This window comes from Pelobates fuscus, chromosome 6 (assembly GCF_036172605.1).
Source record: "Pelobates fuscus isolate aPelFus1 chromosome 6, aPelFus1.pri, whole genome shotgun sequence".
Classification (NCBI taxonomy): domain Eukaryota; kingdom Metazoa; phylum Chordata; class Amphibia; order Anura; family Pelobatidae; genus Pelobates; species Pelobates fuscus.
In genome coordinates this window covers 96,585,807-96,603,482 of record NC_086322.1, presented here as the reverse complement: position 1 = coordinate 96,603,482, position 17,676 = coordinate 96,585,807, and the positions used below count along the sequence as shown (strand labels likewise).

The 17,676-nt window shown below is 40.3% G+C and overlaps 1 protein-coding gene across 1 annotated transcript in view; it reads left to right on the top strand.

Annotated features, from left to right (window-relative positions):
* The first annotated feature begins 646 nt into the window (after positions 1-646).
* The window catches only part of MTMR7 (myotubularin related protein 7), a 33,587-nt gene continuing 16,557 nt past the window's right edge, over positions 647-17,676 (top strand). The window contains exons 1-7 of the mRNA XM_063459987.1: positions 647-873; positions 8,884-9,006; positions 9,741-9,903; positions 11,388-11,545; positions 12,191-12,319; positions 13,349-13,483; positions 15,405-15,537. Of these exons, the coding sequence (XP_063316057.1) occupies positions 850-873; positions 8,884-9,006; positions 9,741-9,903; positions 11,388-11,545; positions 12,191-12,319; positions 13,349-13,483; positions 15,405-15,537 (865 nt within the window). The 5' untranslated portion in view covers positions 647-849. The remainder of the gene's footprint in view (positions 874-8,883; positions 9,007-9,740; positions 9,904-11,387; positions 11,546-12,190; positions 12,320-13,348; positions 13,484-15,404; positions 15,538-17,676) is intronic.

The window sequence follows — 17,676 nt, the reverse complement described above, 5'->3', positions numbered from 1 at the left end:
AGGAAGTTCCACAACTTCCTACCAAACTGCAGTGATTTACATTGCAGGACTAAGTGGGACCAGGACACTGCACCCAGACCACTTCAATGAGATAAAGTGGTCTGGGTGCCTATAGTGTCCGTTTAGTGCTTTTTAAAAATACTAAAAAATAAAATAAAATAAAAGAACACATCTAATATTATTTAGAGTGTTTGTTTACAAAACAGGCAGTCTATATTGTCCTAATAAACCCTTTTTGTTTTGTTAACATTGCCACATTACGGGTACCCAAGTTTGTCAACACACTATGTTGTGATTCCCTCTCCATATTTAACCTAGGTTAGATACCCCAGGAGGGGAGATACCCATTTATTTCTGTGATCTTGTGAGTGCAATTTAAAGGCACAATTACCCACTAATGTTTACAGTATTAGCCCATGTGTATATATTGCTTTTCATTTCTCTTCTGTAGATGCCTTCATTTTGTAATTCTGTAGATAATGCATTGAAATATTCAACAATATCCTGTATCTATAAAAGAAAGTGCAGTGCTTGAAACAAGCATCATCATCCAGCAGGAAAGCGGTTAATGGCTTTATAGGGGAGCAGTCTACTTACGGAACACATTGCACAGAATTGAGACGTTTACTGTAAGTGGCAGGCTGTTCCCAGCACAGGGCGGTGTGACATTCCCCATGCAGCAGCGAACTGGTTAACGCTATATACACAGCACATGTGCAGCACCTGGGTGGGGGGGAGGTGCCAGCGACTGACACATTCACTCTGCACGTCACCTTTGTAGGAGCACCCAATGGCCCTCAGCATCTCCCTGCACTGACCAGCACTGCTCTACCCATCAGGACAGACGCCATGGAGCACATCAGATTGCCAAAGGTTAGTGGAACGTTGGTGATGTGGAAGGAAACACAGTAACAATGTATCCAGCATAAGGGTGACTCATTCCTGCATCCACCCTGATATCACTGTGCAGTTATTACATCTTCCTCCCAGCAAGGCGTGACAGCTGCTCCCTCTCCTCCATGATTTTAAGGATGTTTATTTTCCAATGCTGATTGTGAGAAAATAATGCATCTGGGAGGGTTTGTTTAAATGATACACACAGCATGTACTGTTTACAATGTGAGATCCGCTGCTGCTACGTATGTTACAGCAGAGAGGAGCAGGCCCTGCCTTATAATCAGGGATTACAACATGAATTACTGTTATTTCTATTTATGTTGCCTTGAATCTAGGAAGCTCTGTCTACGACCTCACTGGCAAATCTGGCATATCATCTTAGTATCCTTAGAATAATAGATCTACTGGCAAACTCTGCTTTTATGCCACCCATAAAGACATTTTCTTTTAAATTGCCAAATGTCTTGAAGTGAGAAATTACTGCAAAATATAGGATATTATGGTAGATTTGAGTGTATGAATGTTTTTTGACCTAGGTCCAGCTAATTCTTTTTCAATTAACTACATCTCATCCACAACTTACCATGGAAACTAAACATACTACAGGCATTTTAGCTTTTTTAATTTAATAGAAGATGCCCAGTTTTGTTTTAGAGAATTGGATTATTTGGAATCATGTTAATCACATCCTAGGCTAAAGAGGGGCGTCATCGTTCTTAGTGACGTTTAGTGATATTAGGTACTGGAGGTTAATGTCCTTATCAGAGTCTTAGATGATAATGGTGTTATTGGGGACACAGGTCAGGTTAGCATGTTTTTCAATGACATCCGAAGGTGACTTCTCTTCTTTTTTAGTGGTACTCAGTGGGAGAGGACCAATTTAGAAATACTAGCCAAAATCATTTCCTCTTCGTACTCTCCATATTCTGGAACCAGGCCCTCTCAGTTCCTAGCACGAAGACGCTAGGGGCCGTTATACTATTTCCCTCTTGTGAATGTGTGAAAATACAAAATGGAACATCCTTCAAAATGAATTAATTCAAAATATATTTAAAAAACAAACAAACACGTGACAGTGATGCTTTAGGATTAGAGAGAGATGTGTTGTATTGGGGGGACTTGGGAATATGACGTACCTGCCTTTAAGATTCAGTGAATTGTAACTCCCATGGTTCATGTAATAATGACCTTTACTAGATATATATTTATTGTGTTTGTAAATCGCCAGATGAAGAATGCTTTGTTTCTCCTTCTCTAGTATTGTATCCAGAAGTGAGCTGGAAGGATGAAGTTACATTTTGAATTGTCATGAATTAAACTTTTTAGAGGAAACATTATGCAAATCTACTTTTTTTTTTTATGTTTTTCTTGCCTCAAATAAATTAAAGGACCACTAAAGTCACCCAGAGCACCTTATCTCAATGAAGTGGTCTGGGTACAGTCTTGTCATTTTAACGCTGCAGTGTAAAACAAGGACAGTTGTTGTAGAAACTGTAATATTTACATTGCAGGGTTAAACACAATTGACAGATTGCTAGAGGCGCTTCTGCTGCACTTACTGAGTAAAACTCGGTCACATGGCGGGGCTGCTCATAAGAAAGCATTGAGTTCAATGCTTTCCTATAAGACGGATTGGATGCACATGCACATCAGGTCTCCAGTGCTTCTCTATGAGGAGAATTGGATCATCCTTTCCTATAAGACTAATTGGATGCGCATGCACATCTGGTCTCCAGTGCTTCTCAGTGAGGAGAATTGGACCATCCTTTCCTATTAGACCAATTGGATGCGCATGCACATCACGTCTCCAATGCTTCTCTATGAGGAGAATAGGACCATCCTTTCCTATTAGACTAATTGGATGCGCATGCACATCACGTCTCCAGTGCTTCTCTATGAGCAGAATAGGATCATCCTTTCCTATAAGACGGATTGGATACGCATGCACATCTGGTCTCCAGTGCTAATCAGTGAGGAGAATTGGACCATCCTTTCCTATTAGAACAATTGGATGCACATGCACATCAAGTCTCCAGTGCTTCTCTATGAGGAGAATAGGATCATCCTTTCCTATAAGACGGATTGGATGCACATGCACATCAGGTCTCCAGTGCTTCTCTATGAGGAGAATTGGACCATCCTTTTCCTATAAGACGAATTGGATGCGCATTCACATCAGGTCTCCAGTGCTTCTCTATGAGGAGAATTGGACCATCCTTTCCTATAAGATGGATTGGATGCACATGCACATCTGGTCTCCAGTGCTTCTCTATGAGGAGAGTTGGACCATCCTTTCCTATAAGACGGATTGGAAGCACATGCACATTAGGTCTCCAGTGCTTCTCTATGAGGAGAATTGGACCTTCCTTTCCTATAAGACGGATTGGATGCACATGCACATCTGGTCTCCAGTGCTTCTCAATGAGGAGAATTGGACCATCCTTTCCTATTAGACTAATTGGATGCGCATGCACATCACGTCTCCAATGCTTCTCTATGAGGCAAGCAGTGCCAAGTATAAAGGCAAGTAAAACTTTTATTTTCTTGATTTTTATTAAACATAAGGCATCCGACTACTCTAATTAGTGTTAGGAATATGGATTTGTATTCCTAGAACTATAGTGTTCCTTTAAGTTCACTTTACATTCACGACAGTTTACACTTTAGTGAATAACCCTGTCGATATAATTTCACTTGCAAGTATGAAAGTCCATAAAAATAAGATTATTCACTAAATTGACTGGGAATTGGATCGGTCAATTTCAAATTTTAGTTAAAAAATAGCAGAGCTGTAAATGTAGGGGAACTAGAGGATTTTTTTTTTCACTGTGGCCTAAACATGTTGATTCCATTGTACAGCGCTACGGAATCTGCTGGCGCTATATAAATAATAAAATAATAATTCCTGATCATTTCCTGACAGTTCACAGATCAATGAATGGACCTGCTGGAAGGTTAAAAAAAAAACAACAAATGGAAATAATTTGTGAGTTTTGTCCTTTTTTGCCCCCTCCCCATTCTGCCTGTAAGATAGCTAAATGTTTTAACTTAATGCCATATTAAATATTGTTTTAATGGAAGATCACTGGGGATGTTAGTATTTTAAAAGTGCCCCTTGTGGCTCAGTTCAGTCTAGGAGCCAGAATACTTCTTATATCCAACAGGAAATAAATCCATCTCAAAACCCGTAATGCAATATAGCAAAAGTACTGTTGATTGTAATAACTGTGCCATATATGCAGTGTTTTGTTTCTCTTCGAGTACCCATATGAAACAATGGAAATATTTCCTTTGTATATATCAATCAATTTATTGTTAAAGGAGCACTCCAAGTACCGTAACCATTACAGTAGTGGTTATGGTGTCAGGAGCATTTTGAGGCCATCCCACAGTAGAGTCCAGGGGATAGACAACCTTCAGCACTCCAGATGTTGTGGACATCTTCTACCATGGTGCTGTTATAGCATTGATGCTAGGAAAGCATCTGGAAAATGTAGTCCATAACATCTGGAGTGCCATAGGTTGTCTACCACTTGTATAGTCAAACTGTTTTAGTATGTAGGTCTTACCAGGTGCCTGTGGTTGCAGTCCCTGCTTCCAGTTTTCACCTACATATAAAATATGGATTCTTCTACAAAGCTAAGCAGAACCGTGCAGGACCATGGGCATTGGCCAAGAGTGTCAGATGAGTTCTCACAGTCAATACTGTCCTTGATCAGTTTTTGCGGCTGTTTTTTGAGACCCTGGTAAGTTGTCAAACTGTACTGAAACCGTTTGACTGCCTATTGTGGAAAATTGCCATCCACTACAGTCAAACCCCTACAGTCGTCTGTAGTGGTTATGGTGCTTTGGAGTGTTGCATTAATATTACAACATAATCATTGTTCCATGTTGGCTAATAAGGTCGTACAGTTGTTCGGTTCATTGATTCATCTTTTAAAGCAGCTCTGTCACTTAATATCCCTACCCCCTTTGCTCAGTCTATGGTGACTCTGGGATCAGTTTTACTTACGTTGTTTGAGCCAGTCTCGTTGGGTCCAAATTCATATCGCTGTAATCTTAGTATTTGTAAGATGATGACCCCAGAAACCTCTGCCTTGGCTCTTCCTTGGGATTACCTCCAGCAGTGTACTTGGAACTGTAAAGAAGTGATGATGCAACGCTGCCATAAGTAACATGTGGAGTGAGGTAAGTATTAACCGCATGTGGAGGGAGGTAAGTATTAACCGCAGTTAATAAAAGACATGAAGCCTGACTCCAGCCTTCGTTAACTTTTCTTAACCTGCAGGTTATACATCAGGAAAAGTAGTCCCTACTTTTCCTTATGTATAAGTTTAAAAAAAAAAAGGCAGTGTTTACATTAAAAAGCTTGCGGGGGGGAGGGGCGGAGCTAGCGATCAACTCAAGCAGACGTGTGAGCACTGAACTTTGGGAGAAATCGGCTGAAAAAGCATAATACAAGCAGAATTAGAAGTTCCACTTACCTCCCACACTTGTCCAAACATAATGGGACACAAATCAAGCAATTACGAAGTGAGACAACGCCGACTTCTAAAAATATCGGCGATTTGTTCAGAATAACTCTGTGGCCGAGGCCTACCAAGATGACGCCCACACGGGAGGCATCTTTCTACTCCTCGAATGAAAATGAGGGTGAGACTGCTGTGGCACCTGCAAATGGAGGCATCACCCAGATGGCGTGTACTCCACCTCCTGAACAGATGCCGGCGAGCAAAGGGTTCCAGAGGATGTGCAGGACCCTGAGATCCCACACTACTTACAAAGATTGATGGCATCCTTCTCTTACCAGCTAAAGCAAAATCCATCCTGCTGGAGTACCACTTCCGAGTCCCTAAGCCTCCTAGAGCCCCAACTGAGGTCGCACGGGACTCGCTCCGGGACAAGATGTTAGTGCAAGAAGCAGCCCATGAAGCAACCACTTACATGTTCAAGGGATCTGACCTACCTGACTGTAGTGTCCCTTTAAGCTGTTTTACAATTCTGCTAGTTTGTATAATGTATCTTCTTTTATAGTTTGTTTATAACTTGATGTGAGTTGATGACCTCCCAGAGGCTGCTGGTCTGTGTAATCTGGGGCTGTCAAAATGAAATAGACTGTGGACCCAGCTTTGTCCTTCCCCATCTCGTTCTCTGTACAGAGCAGATGATCTCTAATTTGGGAAGAAGGTTTGAGATCATCTACCTCAGGGGTCAGCAACCTACGGCACGTGTGCCATGCACGGCACTCTAGGTGCTTTTAGACGACACTCAAGGCTGCCAAAGCTAGACTGGCTCTGGCCCATCAACAGTCCTTAGTAAAATTTTAGTGGTTAGGGGAAATCATCAATTTACGCATTTCAGTACTTATAGGAAGTAACCTCAGATCACTTTATCCCAGTACTTGTGAATGGGAATCTGCACTGGATTAGAGCAGCCCACAGAAGCTATTGCAGTGTCTGCCCTTAACCTGTACCTGGTCAGCCCGGTCCCCACTGGACCGCAGGGAAGCCACCCACACTGATAGGTATACACTGAACTTCCGAATAAGTCTCCCCCTCATACAAATAATACAAACATCCCCCACACACAAACACATTCCCACAACACCACTGACAATCCACACACATTCACACAGCCCCATAAGCAGCCTGTCACATACACACATTGTGACATATTACACAAGCAACCCCCATACACAACCCACTTTTACAGGGATCATATACAATACCACAAACTACTCATGAACGAATAATTTACAATATAACAGTTCACACATGCACAAGTACAATGCTACAAAACAACTGCAGCACCCATGAATAACACAAGCAAAATATGGCAACATATTATGCACGTCAATTTTAAAACAGAGGATCGGCACGCCGAGAGACTTCAAAATCCTTTTTTGGCACAGTACTACGGAAAGGTTGCCTATCCCTGATCTAGCTAGCTGAATTGTTCTGCTACACTTAAAGGGACACTATAGTCACCCAGACCACTTCAGCTCAATGAAGTGGTCTGGGTGCCAGTCCTTCAGGTTTTAACCCTTCAGATGCAAACATAGCAGTTTCAGAGAAACTGCTATGTTTCCATTTGGGGTTACTCCAGCCTCTAGTGGCTGTCTTCCGGACAGCCACTAGAGGCGCATCTGCGACGCTGGAGACAAATTTCGCCTCCATCGTGCAGAGCGTCCATAGGAAAGCATTGAGAAATTGACAGCTTGAATGAACTTGCCGCGCATGCAGCTCCAGTGACGTCGGACGGGGGAGCTGACATCGGCGGGGGAGGCGAGGTCACCAGCGCCGAGGGAGCCTGGCGCTGGATTAAGGTAAGTAACTGAAGGGGTTTAAACCCCTTTGGCGCCACGGGAGGGGGGACCTTGAGGGTGGGGGCACCCTCAGGGCAATATAGTGTCAGGAAAACCGCTTTGTGATCCTTTAACTATTCCCCTAAAACAATGTTTGACAGGTCAAAAAGAGACAAGATTCCTTAAAATGTTACTTTTGGTGCCTAATACTTGCTGTAGTAAACTCTAATCAACTTGTACCTATCCCTTTTCTCTGAAAATATAAATGTTGGCCCCTAAATTGGTCTGATAAGCACAGAAGAATGAATATATGGCACAGCTGGACAAAATCTGAATGTGCATGTGTGTTGATAGTGTTTTCCCTCTTAGATGCCAGAGGCACACACTTGTTAAATTCCTGCAACGTGGAAGTGCAGTAGAAGTATTTTTATTTTATTATTATTATTATTTTTAACTTGCCTTTACTTGGGTGAAGATCAGGGAACTGTCAATTCTGAAAGTAACAGATTCTCATTGATTTTGATCAGTTGAGTGACTTTATTGTGGTTTTGAATCTGGGAAAATTATTTAGTGCGGTTATTAAACTATCTGTATCCTATTATATCAACTTAGCCTGGTACCATAGTGTTGATGGTTAAATTGGTAAAATTTCTCTTCTGAAATGGATCTGGAGCAAGTAATGGGTATATTGATAAATTACTTTCATCTATTGTCATGCATTTTCTCTGGGCAAGTACCGTAAGTGTTTTACAAAGGCTTCAGTGGGTCATTGAGAAACGTGTTCTAACAAAGTTTGGCAACAGAGGGAGTTAATATCTCAATCCTTTATCATTGATAATGCTGCTGGCTGCCATTCCAGACTTTATATAGTATGCAAGTATAAAGAGTGAAACTGCAGCACACAGATGGGAAAAACATTGCGGCATACTCAAACCATGTGTTGATTGCTGCTAAGGAGCAATACTTGATCATTAATGTACAGAAAATAAAAATAAAGTTCTACCACATGCTCAATGCACAGATTTTGTATTTTGCTTCTTTTTTTTTTCTATCATTTTTTTCTATAATTTGGGTTATTTTTAAAACCTGCACATTACGTAATCTGTGTCCTTGCTCAAGATAGATTATGATGGTGAAGTACCATGGGTACACAGACTTGACTTGATGGTCTTTTGCTGGTGTGAAATCCTCAGTGAAGGTTCCACATCCAAATCTTATAGCCAGCTGGAAACTGCCACAGACAGCCTCCTGAGAGGCATCATATAAAGTTGTAAATGCACTCATTTCAAAGAACTAAAACTTCAATGATTCTTTCCTGGCCACGAGGCTGGAATGCTTTCATGGAATTTGTAGTTTTACATCTTAGTATGTCCCTTTAGAAAACCAGTTTTGTTCAGTTAGAGAAGATGTAGCAGGTTTGTAAAGTGAAGTTACTCATAATAGAATCTGCAACTGACTGGACAGGGTTCATGTTTCTCCTCGGTTTCACAATTAAATGAATAATATAAAATTGGCACCTTGAAAATTGAACTCCGCTAACTGAGTAGACAGCGCTCTGAATGGTCACTATTATAATTCTAGCCATGTAATAGGTAGGCTAAGTGCATCTGAACACAAGCTTAATGTGTGATAGTATTATCTACCTTGTTTGTCTTTTTTTTTTTTCTCTTATTCCTTTGAAGGTTGAAAACGTCCGTTTACTTGACCGGATATCCTCCAGGAGAGCAGCCTTGGGAACATTGTATTTGACAGCAACCCATGTCATCCTTGTAGAAAACCTATCAGAAACACGTAAAGAGACCTGGGTAGGTTCGACTTTTAACACTTCTTATTTAACAAACAGCCTGGTTGGTTTAGTGCAGGGGTCTCAAAGTACTGACCTGCATTCCAGATCTGACTCCCTTAATTCTTCCCTATGGCATGAATCCACCTGTTTTGTTTTGACATGACTCCACGGTACACCACATACTGAGAGGGAGAATGGAATGGATATAAGGTGTGTATGTTTCTGTTGGTATGGCAGTGTGTAACTGTGTGTGTTTACGTTAAAGTGTAGATGCGTGTGTGCCTAAAAGTGTGTAGATGTGAGTAACTGTGCAACTGTGTATGTGCATGAGAGTGTTAAGTTGTGTGTGCAGATGCACATGATTGCACATATGTTAGTATGAATCTGAGGTTCCCAGGGGATGAATCATACTGGCTTGTGGCCCACAGTTATGTTATCTTCAAGACCCCTGGTTTAGAGCATTCTGTATAAATCTGGTCCTTATAAAGCCAATGTGACTAACCTCTTGCTTACTGTCCTGCAGATTGACAGTATGTCGTGTGTCATTATGGCACATGTGAGCGGTATTTGTTTATTTTCAATGGTTTCCTCTAAGCATCATAACCACGACAGCTCATTGTAGTGAATATGGGGCAAAGAGTGTTTTGGCACTGTCTCTCTGTTAGGAGTCAAGTTGTTTTCATTCCTAAGCTATTACTATCCCTTGAAAGGGTGGATATATATTTTTTTTGTTTTTCTTTTTTGGGGGTTTAGATCCTTCACAGTCAAATCACAAGCATTGAAAAGCAAGCAACAATAGCTACTGGGTGTCCACTTCTCATCCGCTGTAAGAACTTCCAAGTCATCCAGCTGCTGATTCCGCAGGAGAGAGACTGCCATGACATTTACGCATCGTTGGTCCGACTCTCACGGCCAGGTACATAAATAAAGACAATGAGTTCATAATTCATTTCCAGTTCATTCCCTGCATGTGCTGTGCCTTCATGATGTCAAGTTGCAGATAAGGAACATAAGAACTAAAGAAACAAAAAGCAGACGGGGTCCTTGCAATTTACTTTCTCCAAAAAAAGTGGTTGATAGTAACTCTCCAAGTCCACAAACACCACAACAGAAGATGCACGAGCAATAAATAAAATAGTCCACGCATCATCCTGTTCCCCAGTAATAAAAAAAAACCAAAACTATCAGGGTCCTGGGACCATTTCAGACACACTGCCATCACAACTTGTTAACAATAAAAATGAATTTGACATTTTTATCCCCTCCCAACGCCTCTATGGCCTCTTGATGGTATAACAAATTATTGCGCCCTCATTTTACTGACTTGGTCATACCTAAGTCAGACAGGCTTGGGCTGTGGAGAGATTTAGAGAGAATACGTAATCAAATGAAAGTCGCACTGTCTGAGCTTTTATCTTTATGAAAAACTGAAAACTGACAGAGTGGTAACACAGCCTTTTAAGTGTGTATCATCTACTCTTTTGAGGAGCATCAGGCTCAGATGGCCCTGGTCTCTGAAATTCCTTCTTAATGGAGACCTAGCAAAGAAAACCAAAAAAACAACACATGATTAGTTGTTCTCACCATATCTCCAGCCATCAATCAGGGGGAGGGGGACCTTCAAAATGTGAAAATGTCACACAGAGATCTAGCTTTTACTAGAGTACGCTTATGCAAGCTCATTGAGCAGGGCCCTCCACCTCTCTGTTCCTGTACGTCCAGTTGTCTGGTTATAATTACATGTCTGTTAGTCCACCCATTGTACAGCGCTACGGAATCTGATGGTGCTATATAAATAATAAAATAATAATAATAATTATGTACTTTACTTACTTTAATTTACCTTTTTGTTGTGTTTTTGTTGTTAAAGGGACACTATAGTCACACATACCACTTCAGCTCAATGAAGTGGTCTGGGTGCCAGGTCCCTCAGGTTTTAACCCTTCAGATGCAAACATAGAAGTTTCTTCCGGACAGCCACTAGAGGTGCATCTGCGACGCTGGATGCGAATTACGCATCCATCGTGCAGAGCGTCCATAGGAAAGCATTGAGAAATGCTTTCCTATCGGCTCCACTGACGTCGGACGGGGGAACTGACGTCGGACGGGGAGGAGAGGTCACCAGCGCTGGAATAAGGTAAGCTGCTGAAGGGGTTTTAACCCCTTTAGTGCCACGGGAGGGGGACCTTGAGGGTGGGGGCACCCTAAGGGTCACTATAGTGTCAGGAAAACCGCTTTGTTTTCCTGACACTATAGTGATCCTTTAAGGGAAGATCTAATACTGTTATTGGATCTCTGCCATTATGCAACCTGTTTGTGATCCTTGAATAATATGAAACAATACTACATGTTTAATTTATACATTTTTATATTGCTTGTGTTTTTCCTTTTTTTTCCCAGTAAAATATGAAGAGCTATACTGCTTTTCATTCAACCCAAAGCTGGATAAAGAAGAACGAGAGGAAGGCTGGAAGCTGATTGACTTGAACGAAGAGCATAATCGAATGGGTCTTCCAAAAAGTCTATGGCAGCTCAGTGATGTCAACCGTGACTATCGAGTAAGAGATTACTCTTTAATTAAAAAAATAAAAAAAAGTTTCAAATTCTTTTATAATTTTTTTTTTAAATTAATATTATAAACATATCTTCTAGCCTTAAAATTGTTTTAATCCTACTACTTAAAAAGACTTTTAAGACCTACCTTTTAAGACCTACCTTTTAATACAAGCCTTTCAGGACAAACATGTATACATTTCATGGGACTATAAATATTACTAAAGCGCTTCAAGTCCCTCCAGGAGAAAATTGCTATATAGGTGGTTATTGTTTAGCCAGCATAGCCATAGCCTTTCTGTGGAATCAGATGCCATCCATGGAATAATGTGTATCCATTTTGAAATGCCATGTTGCTTTTATCAGTTTCTATTTGTCTCTGTGTCTCTAGTTTTCCCCTTCACAAGAACCCCTCCCTCCTACCTATTTTCCTCTTTGTTTGCAATGAAATCCATCTCACTGTACATATTATTGGCAGAGCAGGCATGCATTGTGCATTGCCTAATAATTAAGGGCACAGATAGGGATGGGGGGGTATGATTTCATCCTAGTTCGCAGGCTACTCTGTCAAGATCTAGCCTGGCATCCTGTATCACCATATGCTGCTTTTCATTTTTTCGTATCCTTTTTTTTTTTTAAATTTTCTTTAGGTATGTGACTCGTATCCTACAGAGCTATATGTACCAAAATCTGCCACGGTGCCAATAATCGTAGGCAGCTCCAAATTCCGCAGTCGTGGGCGTTTCCCTACTCTGTCGTACTACTGCCAAGATAATAACGTATGTAATCATTGTCTGTAATCAAGCCTAGCTCCAGAAACCAATGTATTTCAGTCTTTCATTTCTGACTACTAAGTGCAGATTGCAAGTCTCCAAAAAATGGGTACTGTTCAAAAATGTCTGGGGATTGAACCAAACATTTTTTTAAAAAAATTAAAAATTCAATAGAAAATTTTACAAAAAGATTTTCAGATATAAAACAAAGCAACAACTGTGCATACAATTAACACAGAGGGGACAGTGTATCTTAGCAAGTTAAAGTATTATCAAATTGCTCTGCTGATAAAAATATTTTTTTAAAACCTTTACAGCAAAGGTCACTACATGCCATATACTGTATGTTTTCATCTACAATTAGGAAATCATTGGAAATATCATTTGGAAATATGTTGATAGAGCTTTAGGCCAGTGGTACGCTTTAAACTTTAATTTGGGTTAAAGAGAGTAGTGAGTGTATAATGTGACACTGAGATTTAAAAAAAATAAACTATATGCTAGCATTGGGACCTCGTATAAATATTCATTGGATAAGCTTTTTAAATTATTTAGTATTTTTAAACAAACTTGTTTTAAACAATGTTATTAAAATATCAAAAAAGATATTTCACATAAAATATATCAATATGGCAAAAAGTAAAAAAATATAAATATGTTTCATAATGATAAATTATTTTAAAAGTTTATCCAAAAATATCTAAAATGAAAATCGTATCCAACAATATTAAATTGAGGCCTATATACTTCAATATTTCTGATGAAGTTTGTCAATAAACACAACCAATGCATGGCTCTTCTAAACATACTTATGTGGGCATTCAGCTGGACTGATACACCTTCTTCAAGGTTGCAACATATCACTAATAACATACTGGGTAATAGGTATACCTAGTGTTGGGTGGTATGCTATAAGTTTGCAAAGTAGAAAACAATCAGCATTGAAAACACATTTCTGAGCTTTTAGAATATCAGAATCTGACCTTAAATTAAGTTGTTTTGTTCTTTTAATTGTTCTTATTGTTTCTCTGTTAGGCCTCTATCTGTCGGAGTAGTCAGCCCTTGTCAGGTTTCAGTGCTCGCTGTCTTGAAGATGAACAGATGCTGCAGGCCATAAGAAAAGCAAACCCAGGAAGTGAATTTCTTTATGTAGTGGATACTCGGCCAAAAGTAAGTAGCAATATGGCAGAAAGAAAAAAATCAAGTTAACTTGACCAGAGTTGCAAATATGTTTTACTTAAAGGGACAGCTTAATGTAGTTGTTCTGGTGAGTATAGTAATTTTCATGTACACACTGTCTTTTCAGAGAGTGCCTAGGGACACCTCCAGTGGTAAGCACTCAGACGGCCACTAGAGGTGCTTCCTGGGTCAGTCTGGCAGCCTAGCACAATATGCAGCACTGATGTTCAGCGTCTCTACACTCTGCATGAAAATGCTGAACTTTCCCCACAGAGATTCATTTATTCAATGCATCTCTATGAGTAGATGCTGATTGGCCAGCATAGCATATCGCTCCCTGGCTGAGATCATTATAATTTGCAATGTCAGCCAATCCAATGCTTTCCCATTGGAAAACATTGGATTGGCTGTGCTCATCAATTCTAATGTTCTCAGCCAGGGAGGCAGTTCAGGCGGGACCAGTGCCGGCAGACCCGCAAAGTGCTGGGATAAAGGTAAGTTTTCTAGTTATTTAAGAGGGGCAATGTTTTTAACACTATTGGATCAGGAATACACATTTGTGTTCCTGAACCTATAGTGTTATTTTAAGAGTAATTGATATTATCATTATGAATGGTAAAGTGTATGCCATAGAAAGAAAACTTTTATAATATGAGCCCTTATAAAAAAAAAAAAAAAAATACAATTATATATATATTTATAAAATCATTTTTTAAATTCAACTTGAGTAATTCACAGAAAATAAACCACACTCTCTGCATGATCCGGCCTGCTTGCTTGGCAGGCAGCCTGGCGTGCATTTACACCAGGCTGACCAGCCAATATCCAGACTGGTCTACTCTCTTTGGGCAGTACATGTGCCATGATTCGTGTCACTGACCCTTTTTATTTATTTTTTTACGATGCCCACCAAATCTAGAAGGAGGATGGGCTAGGGGCAGTGCTGTGCTGCCGTTGGACATGTGTCCCAGCAGGCACTGCGTGCTGTAAAAATCCGGCTTAGGTATTTCAAAAACCTGAATTAAATAAATCTGTTTTTACAAAAGAAATGGAAAATAAATAAATTAAACAATCTCTCTGCTTTCAAATACAGATGTTGAGTTTTGTGACATTAATATATGTTCATTAGGGGGCCTGCTTGAGTGTTAATATTTTAAACATTGAGAGTTAGGGATCCCTTCCTGTTCAAAATGTTTCACTTGTGTCAAAGAAACTCTTTACATTGTAGGAAAATGATTTGGATAATTAAGGGGTTTGTTTGTATTTTTCCTTTGGGGGTTTCATTTATCTTTACATTGATTCCTATTGAGGAAAAATAAGTGCATAACCAATGAATCTCAGATTAATCCTGTGGTCCATATGGTGTGTTTCTCTATGAGCTGTCTGACTGTCCTAAAAAAGAGAGACATTCAATGTGATCAGAAGAAAATGCCATGTTAGGAGACCTGATTGTAGCCTCTGAAGGACACTCCCATCATTATCGCAGTGTTCCAGTGACTATGCCACATATTTTGGCCTATGTCTCTGTCCAGTGACAACGCTTTTACTAGGGAGGCTAGAAATACTCTCTTTTGATATCAAATTGTGTGGTGTCCCTTGTCTTTTTCAGGAAGTTAAAGCTTTAGAAAACTATAAGATGTTAAGAAGTTCATAACATTTACAGAAATAAGTGTCATTGCATTGTTCCTAAATACGGTAGCTAAATGTTGTTAGAATTCTGCTCGTTTAGACATGTAATTAGATGTGCAAGGCTGCCACCCAGGGGACACAGTGGAGCATGCATAGTTGCTTCAATATATACAATATAAAAAAAATATATATATATATGTGTACTTATAGCTTGATGTCTGCGCTAAATTGATTTAAAAAATAGACCTGTGTAAAGTTAATGTTTCATGTCTTTGTTTTGAAGCTCAATGCAATGGCAAATCGAGCAGCTGGGAAAGGTTATGAAAATGAGGATAACTACTCTGACATCAAATTCCAGTTTATTGGCATAGAAAACATCCACGTGATGAGGAACAGCCTGCAGAAGATGCTGGAAGGTAAACCCTGTGTTTTTGTGTAATCTGGTGTTCTAGCCTCTTGTAAAATGATAAATGTATAATGTTTCTCTTTTCAGCTATGTAACTATGTATAGTATGCCACTTTAACAGGTTTAAATCAGAACTCACACACACCAAGTGTTTTTGCACAAATTTATTAAAGCTAAATAAAATATAAGTACAGTTTGCGTTATTTTTAGGTTTTGTTTTTTTTAATTAGCGACTGCTAAGTTTTCCTGGTACAGCCAGAACATGCCGTTAAAAACGAACTAACCAATACCTTTCATATGGGTGCATGCTGGCATATGTTAATATTGAAGGAGTTGCCAAATGCACACGTGCTTGTATGCAGCTGCCTGAGCATCATGTGACCATGATGTTGCTGTGGACATAGATAGGAGTGCTGTAAAGATAAGTGTTTTATACTTACCTCTGTTATACCACTCACCCTATTAAAAGCTACTTTAGGGACACCGTCCTGCTAGCTTCCATACTTCAAGACTCTTGTCTTAAAGTAATATTTGGTGGGTGAGTAATCACTCCAATCACCCAGAAGCCTTTCTTTCTTGATTGGGAGGGATGGGATATGATGCTGTCTCGGGGTCGGAAGCCTCTTTTCCATAACTAAGAATAAATTCATTGGCATATTTTTCAAACAATCTGAATCTATTAACCATGCAGTTTAACATTTTAAAGGAACACTATAGGGTCAGGAACACAAACATGTATTCCTGACCCTATAGTGCAAAACCCACCATTAAGGTGACTTGGCCAATCAGCACCTCCTCATAGAGATGCATTGCATCAATGCATCTTTATGAGGAAAATTCAGCGTCCCCATGCAGAGCGTGGAGACGCTGAATGGCAGAGCTGCCTACTGTGCAGTACTGAGCCAGGAAGCACCTCCAGTGGCCATCTAAGTAGTGGCCACTTGGATGTGTCCTTGGGGGCAATGTAAATGCCTGCATATAATGATTATACTCACCAGAACAACTACATTAAACAAACCCATTTTCCTGGCACTATAGGCTCTCGGAGTGTCCCCCTCTCTCAGCGCTGAAGTGGTTAAAGCCCCTTTAGCCACTTACCTTAATCCAGTGACAAGTTCCCTCGGGGCTGGTGACCTCTCCTCCCCCGCCGACGTCAGCTCCTGAGTGAAGCCAAATGCACAAATGCACGGCCAAAAGCACGCGCACATTCAAACCCTCCCTTAGGAAAGCATTACTCAGTGCTTTCCTATGGGGATCTTATTTGATGCTGGACTCAGTAAGGACGTCCAGCATCAAATAAGTGCGATTTACTCAGTGTAAATCGCGGAAGCGCCTCTAGTGGCTGTCAGGGAGACAGCCACTAGAGGCTGGATTAACCCTGCAATGTAAACATAGCAGTTTCTCTGAAACTGCAATGTTTACAGCTGCAGGGTTAAAACTAGGGGGACCTGGCACCCAGACCACTTCATTGAGCTGAAGTGGTCTGGGTGCCTATAGTGGTCCTTTAACCCCCTTTTATTCCAGAAGTTTGATCCTTAAGGGGTTAATTGAGATGAAGTTGTTATGGGGTGGGAGTGTTCCCTTTAGCGGAAGTTCTCCTCCCATTTTAGCAATATACATTTTCTCCAAGTACCAAAGGGCTTTGTTGGCTGGGCAGTGACTGACACAACGTCTATGAATCCCATTCAAAGCCTGACAGAATTCACATTGCTAGGCAAAAGTAAGAACGTTTTCTATATAGCAATGTCTGAAATGCAATGTGTACGATCACTGCATGTATACATTGTGTCGTCTGTATTACACAGTGCTACAGATTATAGTGTCTCTGGTGTGTACACACACACTCTTTCTCTCTCTCTCTCTCTCTCTCTCTGCCTTGGCAGCTTTGTTTTGACTTCTCCTCTTACTATGTGTTGCTCATGGCCTTGCAAGCATATTTCCAGCATTTGGGAGGACATTTGATATTGATAACACAAGGTAATGTGATATTAGAAGAAAGTGGAACATGTTTGTGGAGAGCTAAATTTAGACCTAGTGCGTCAATAACCTTTTGGCTTTTGTAGGATGTACTGGTCAGAGCCGCTCACTTTCCCATTGAACATCAAGTTCAATGCAGTTTTATTGAATGTGATAAAGAATAGACATGCAC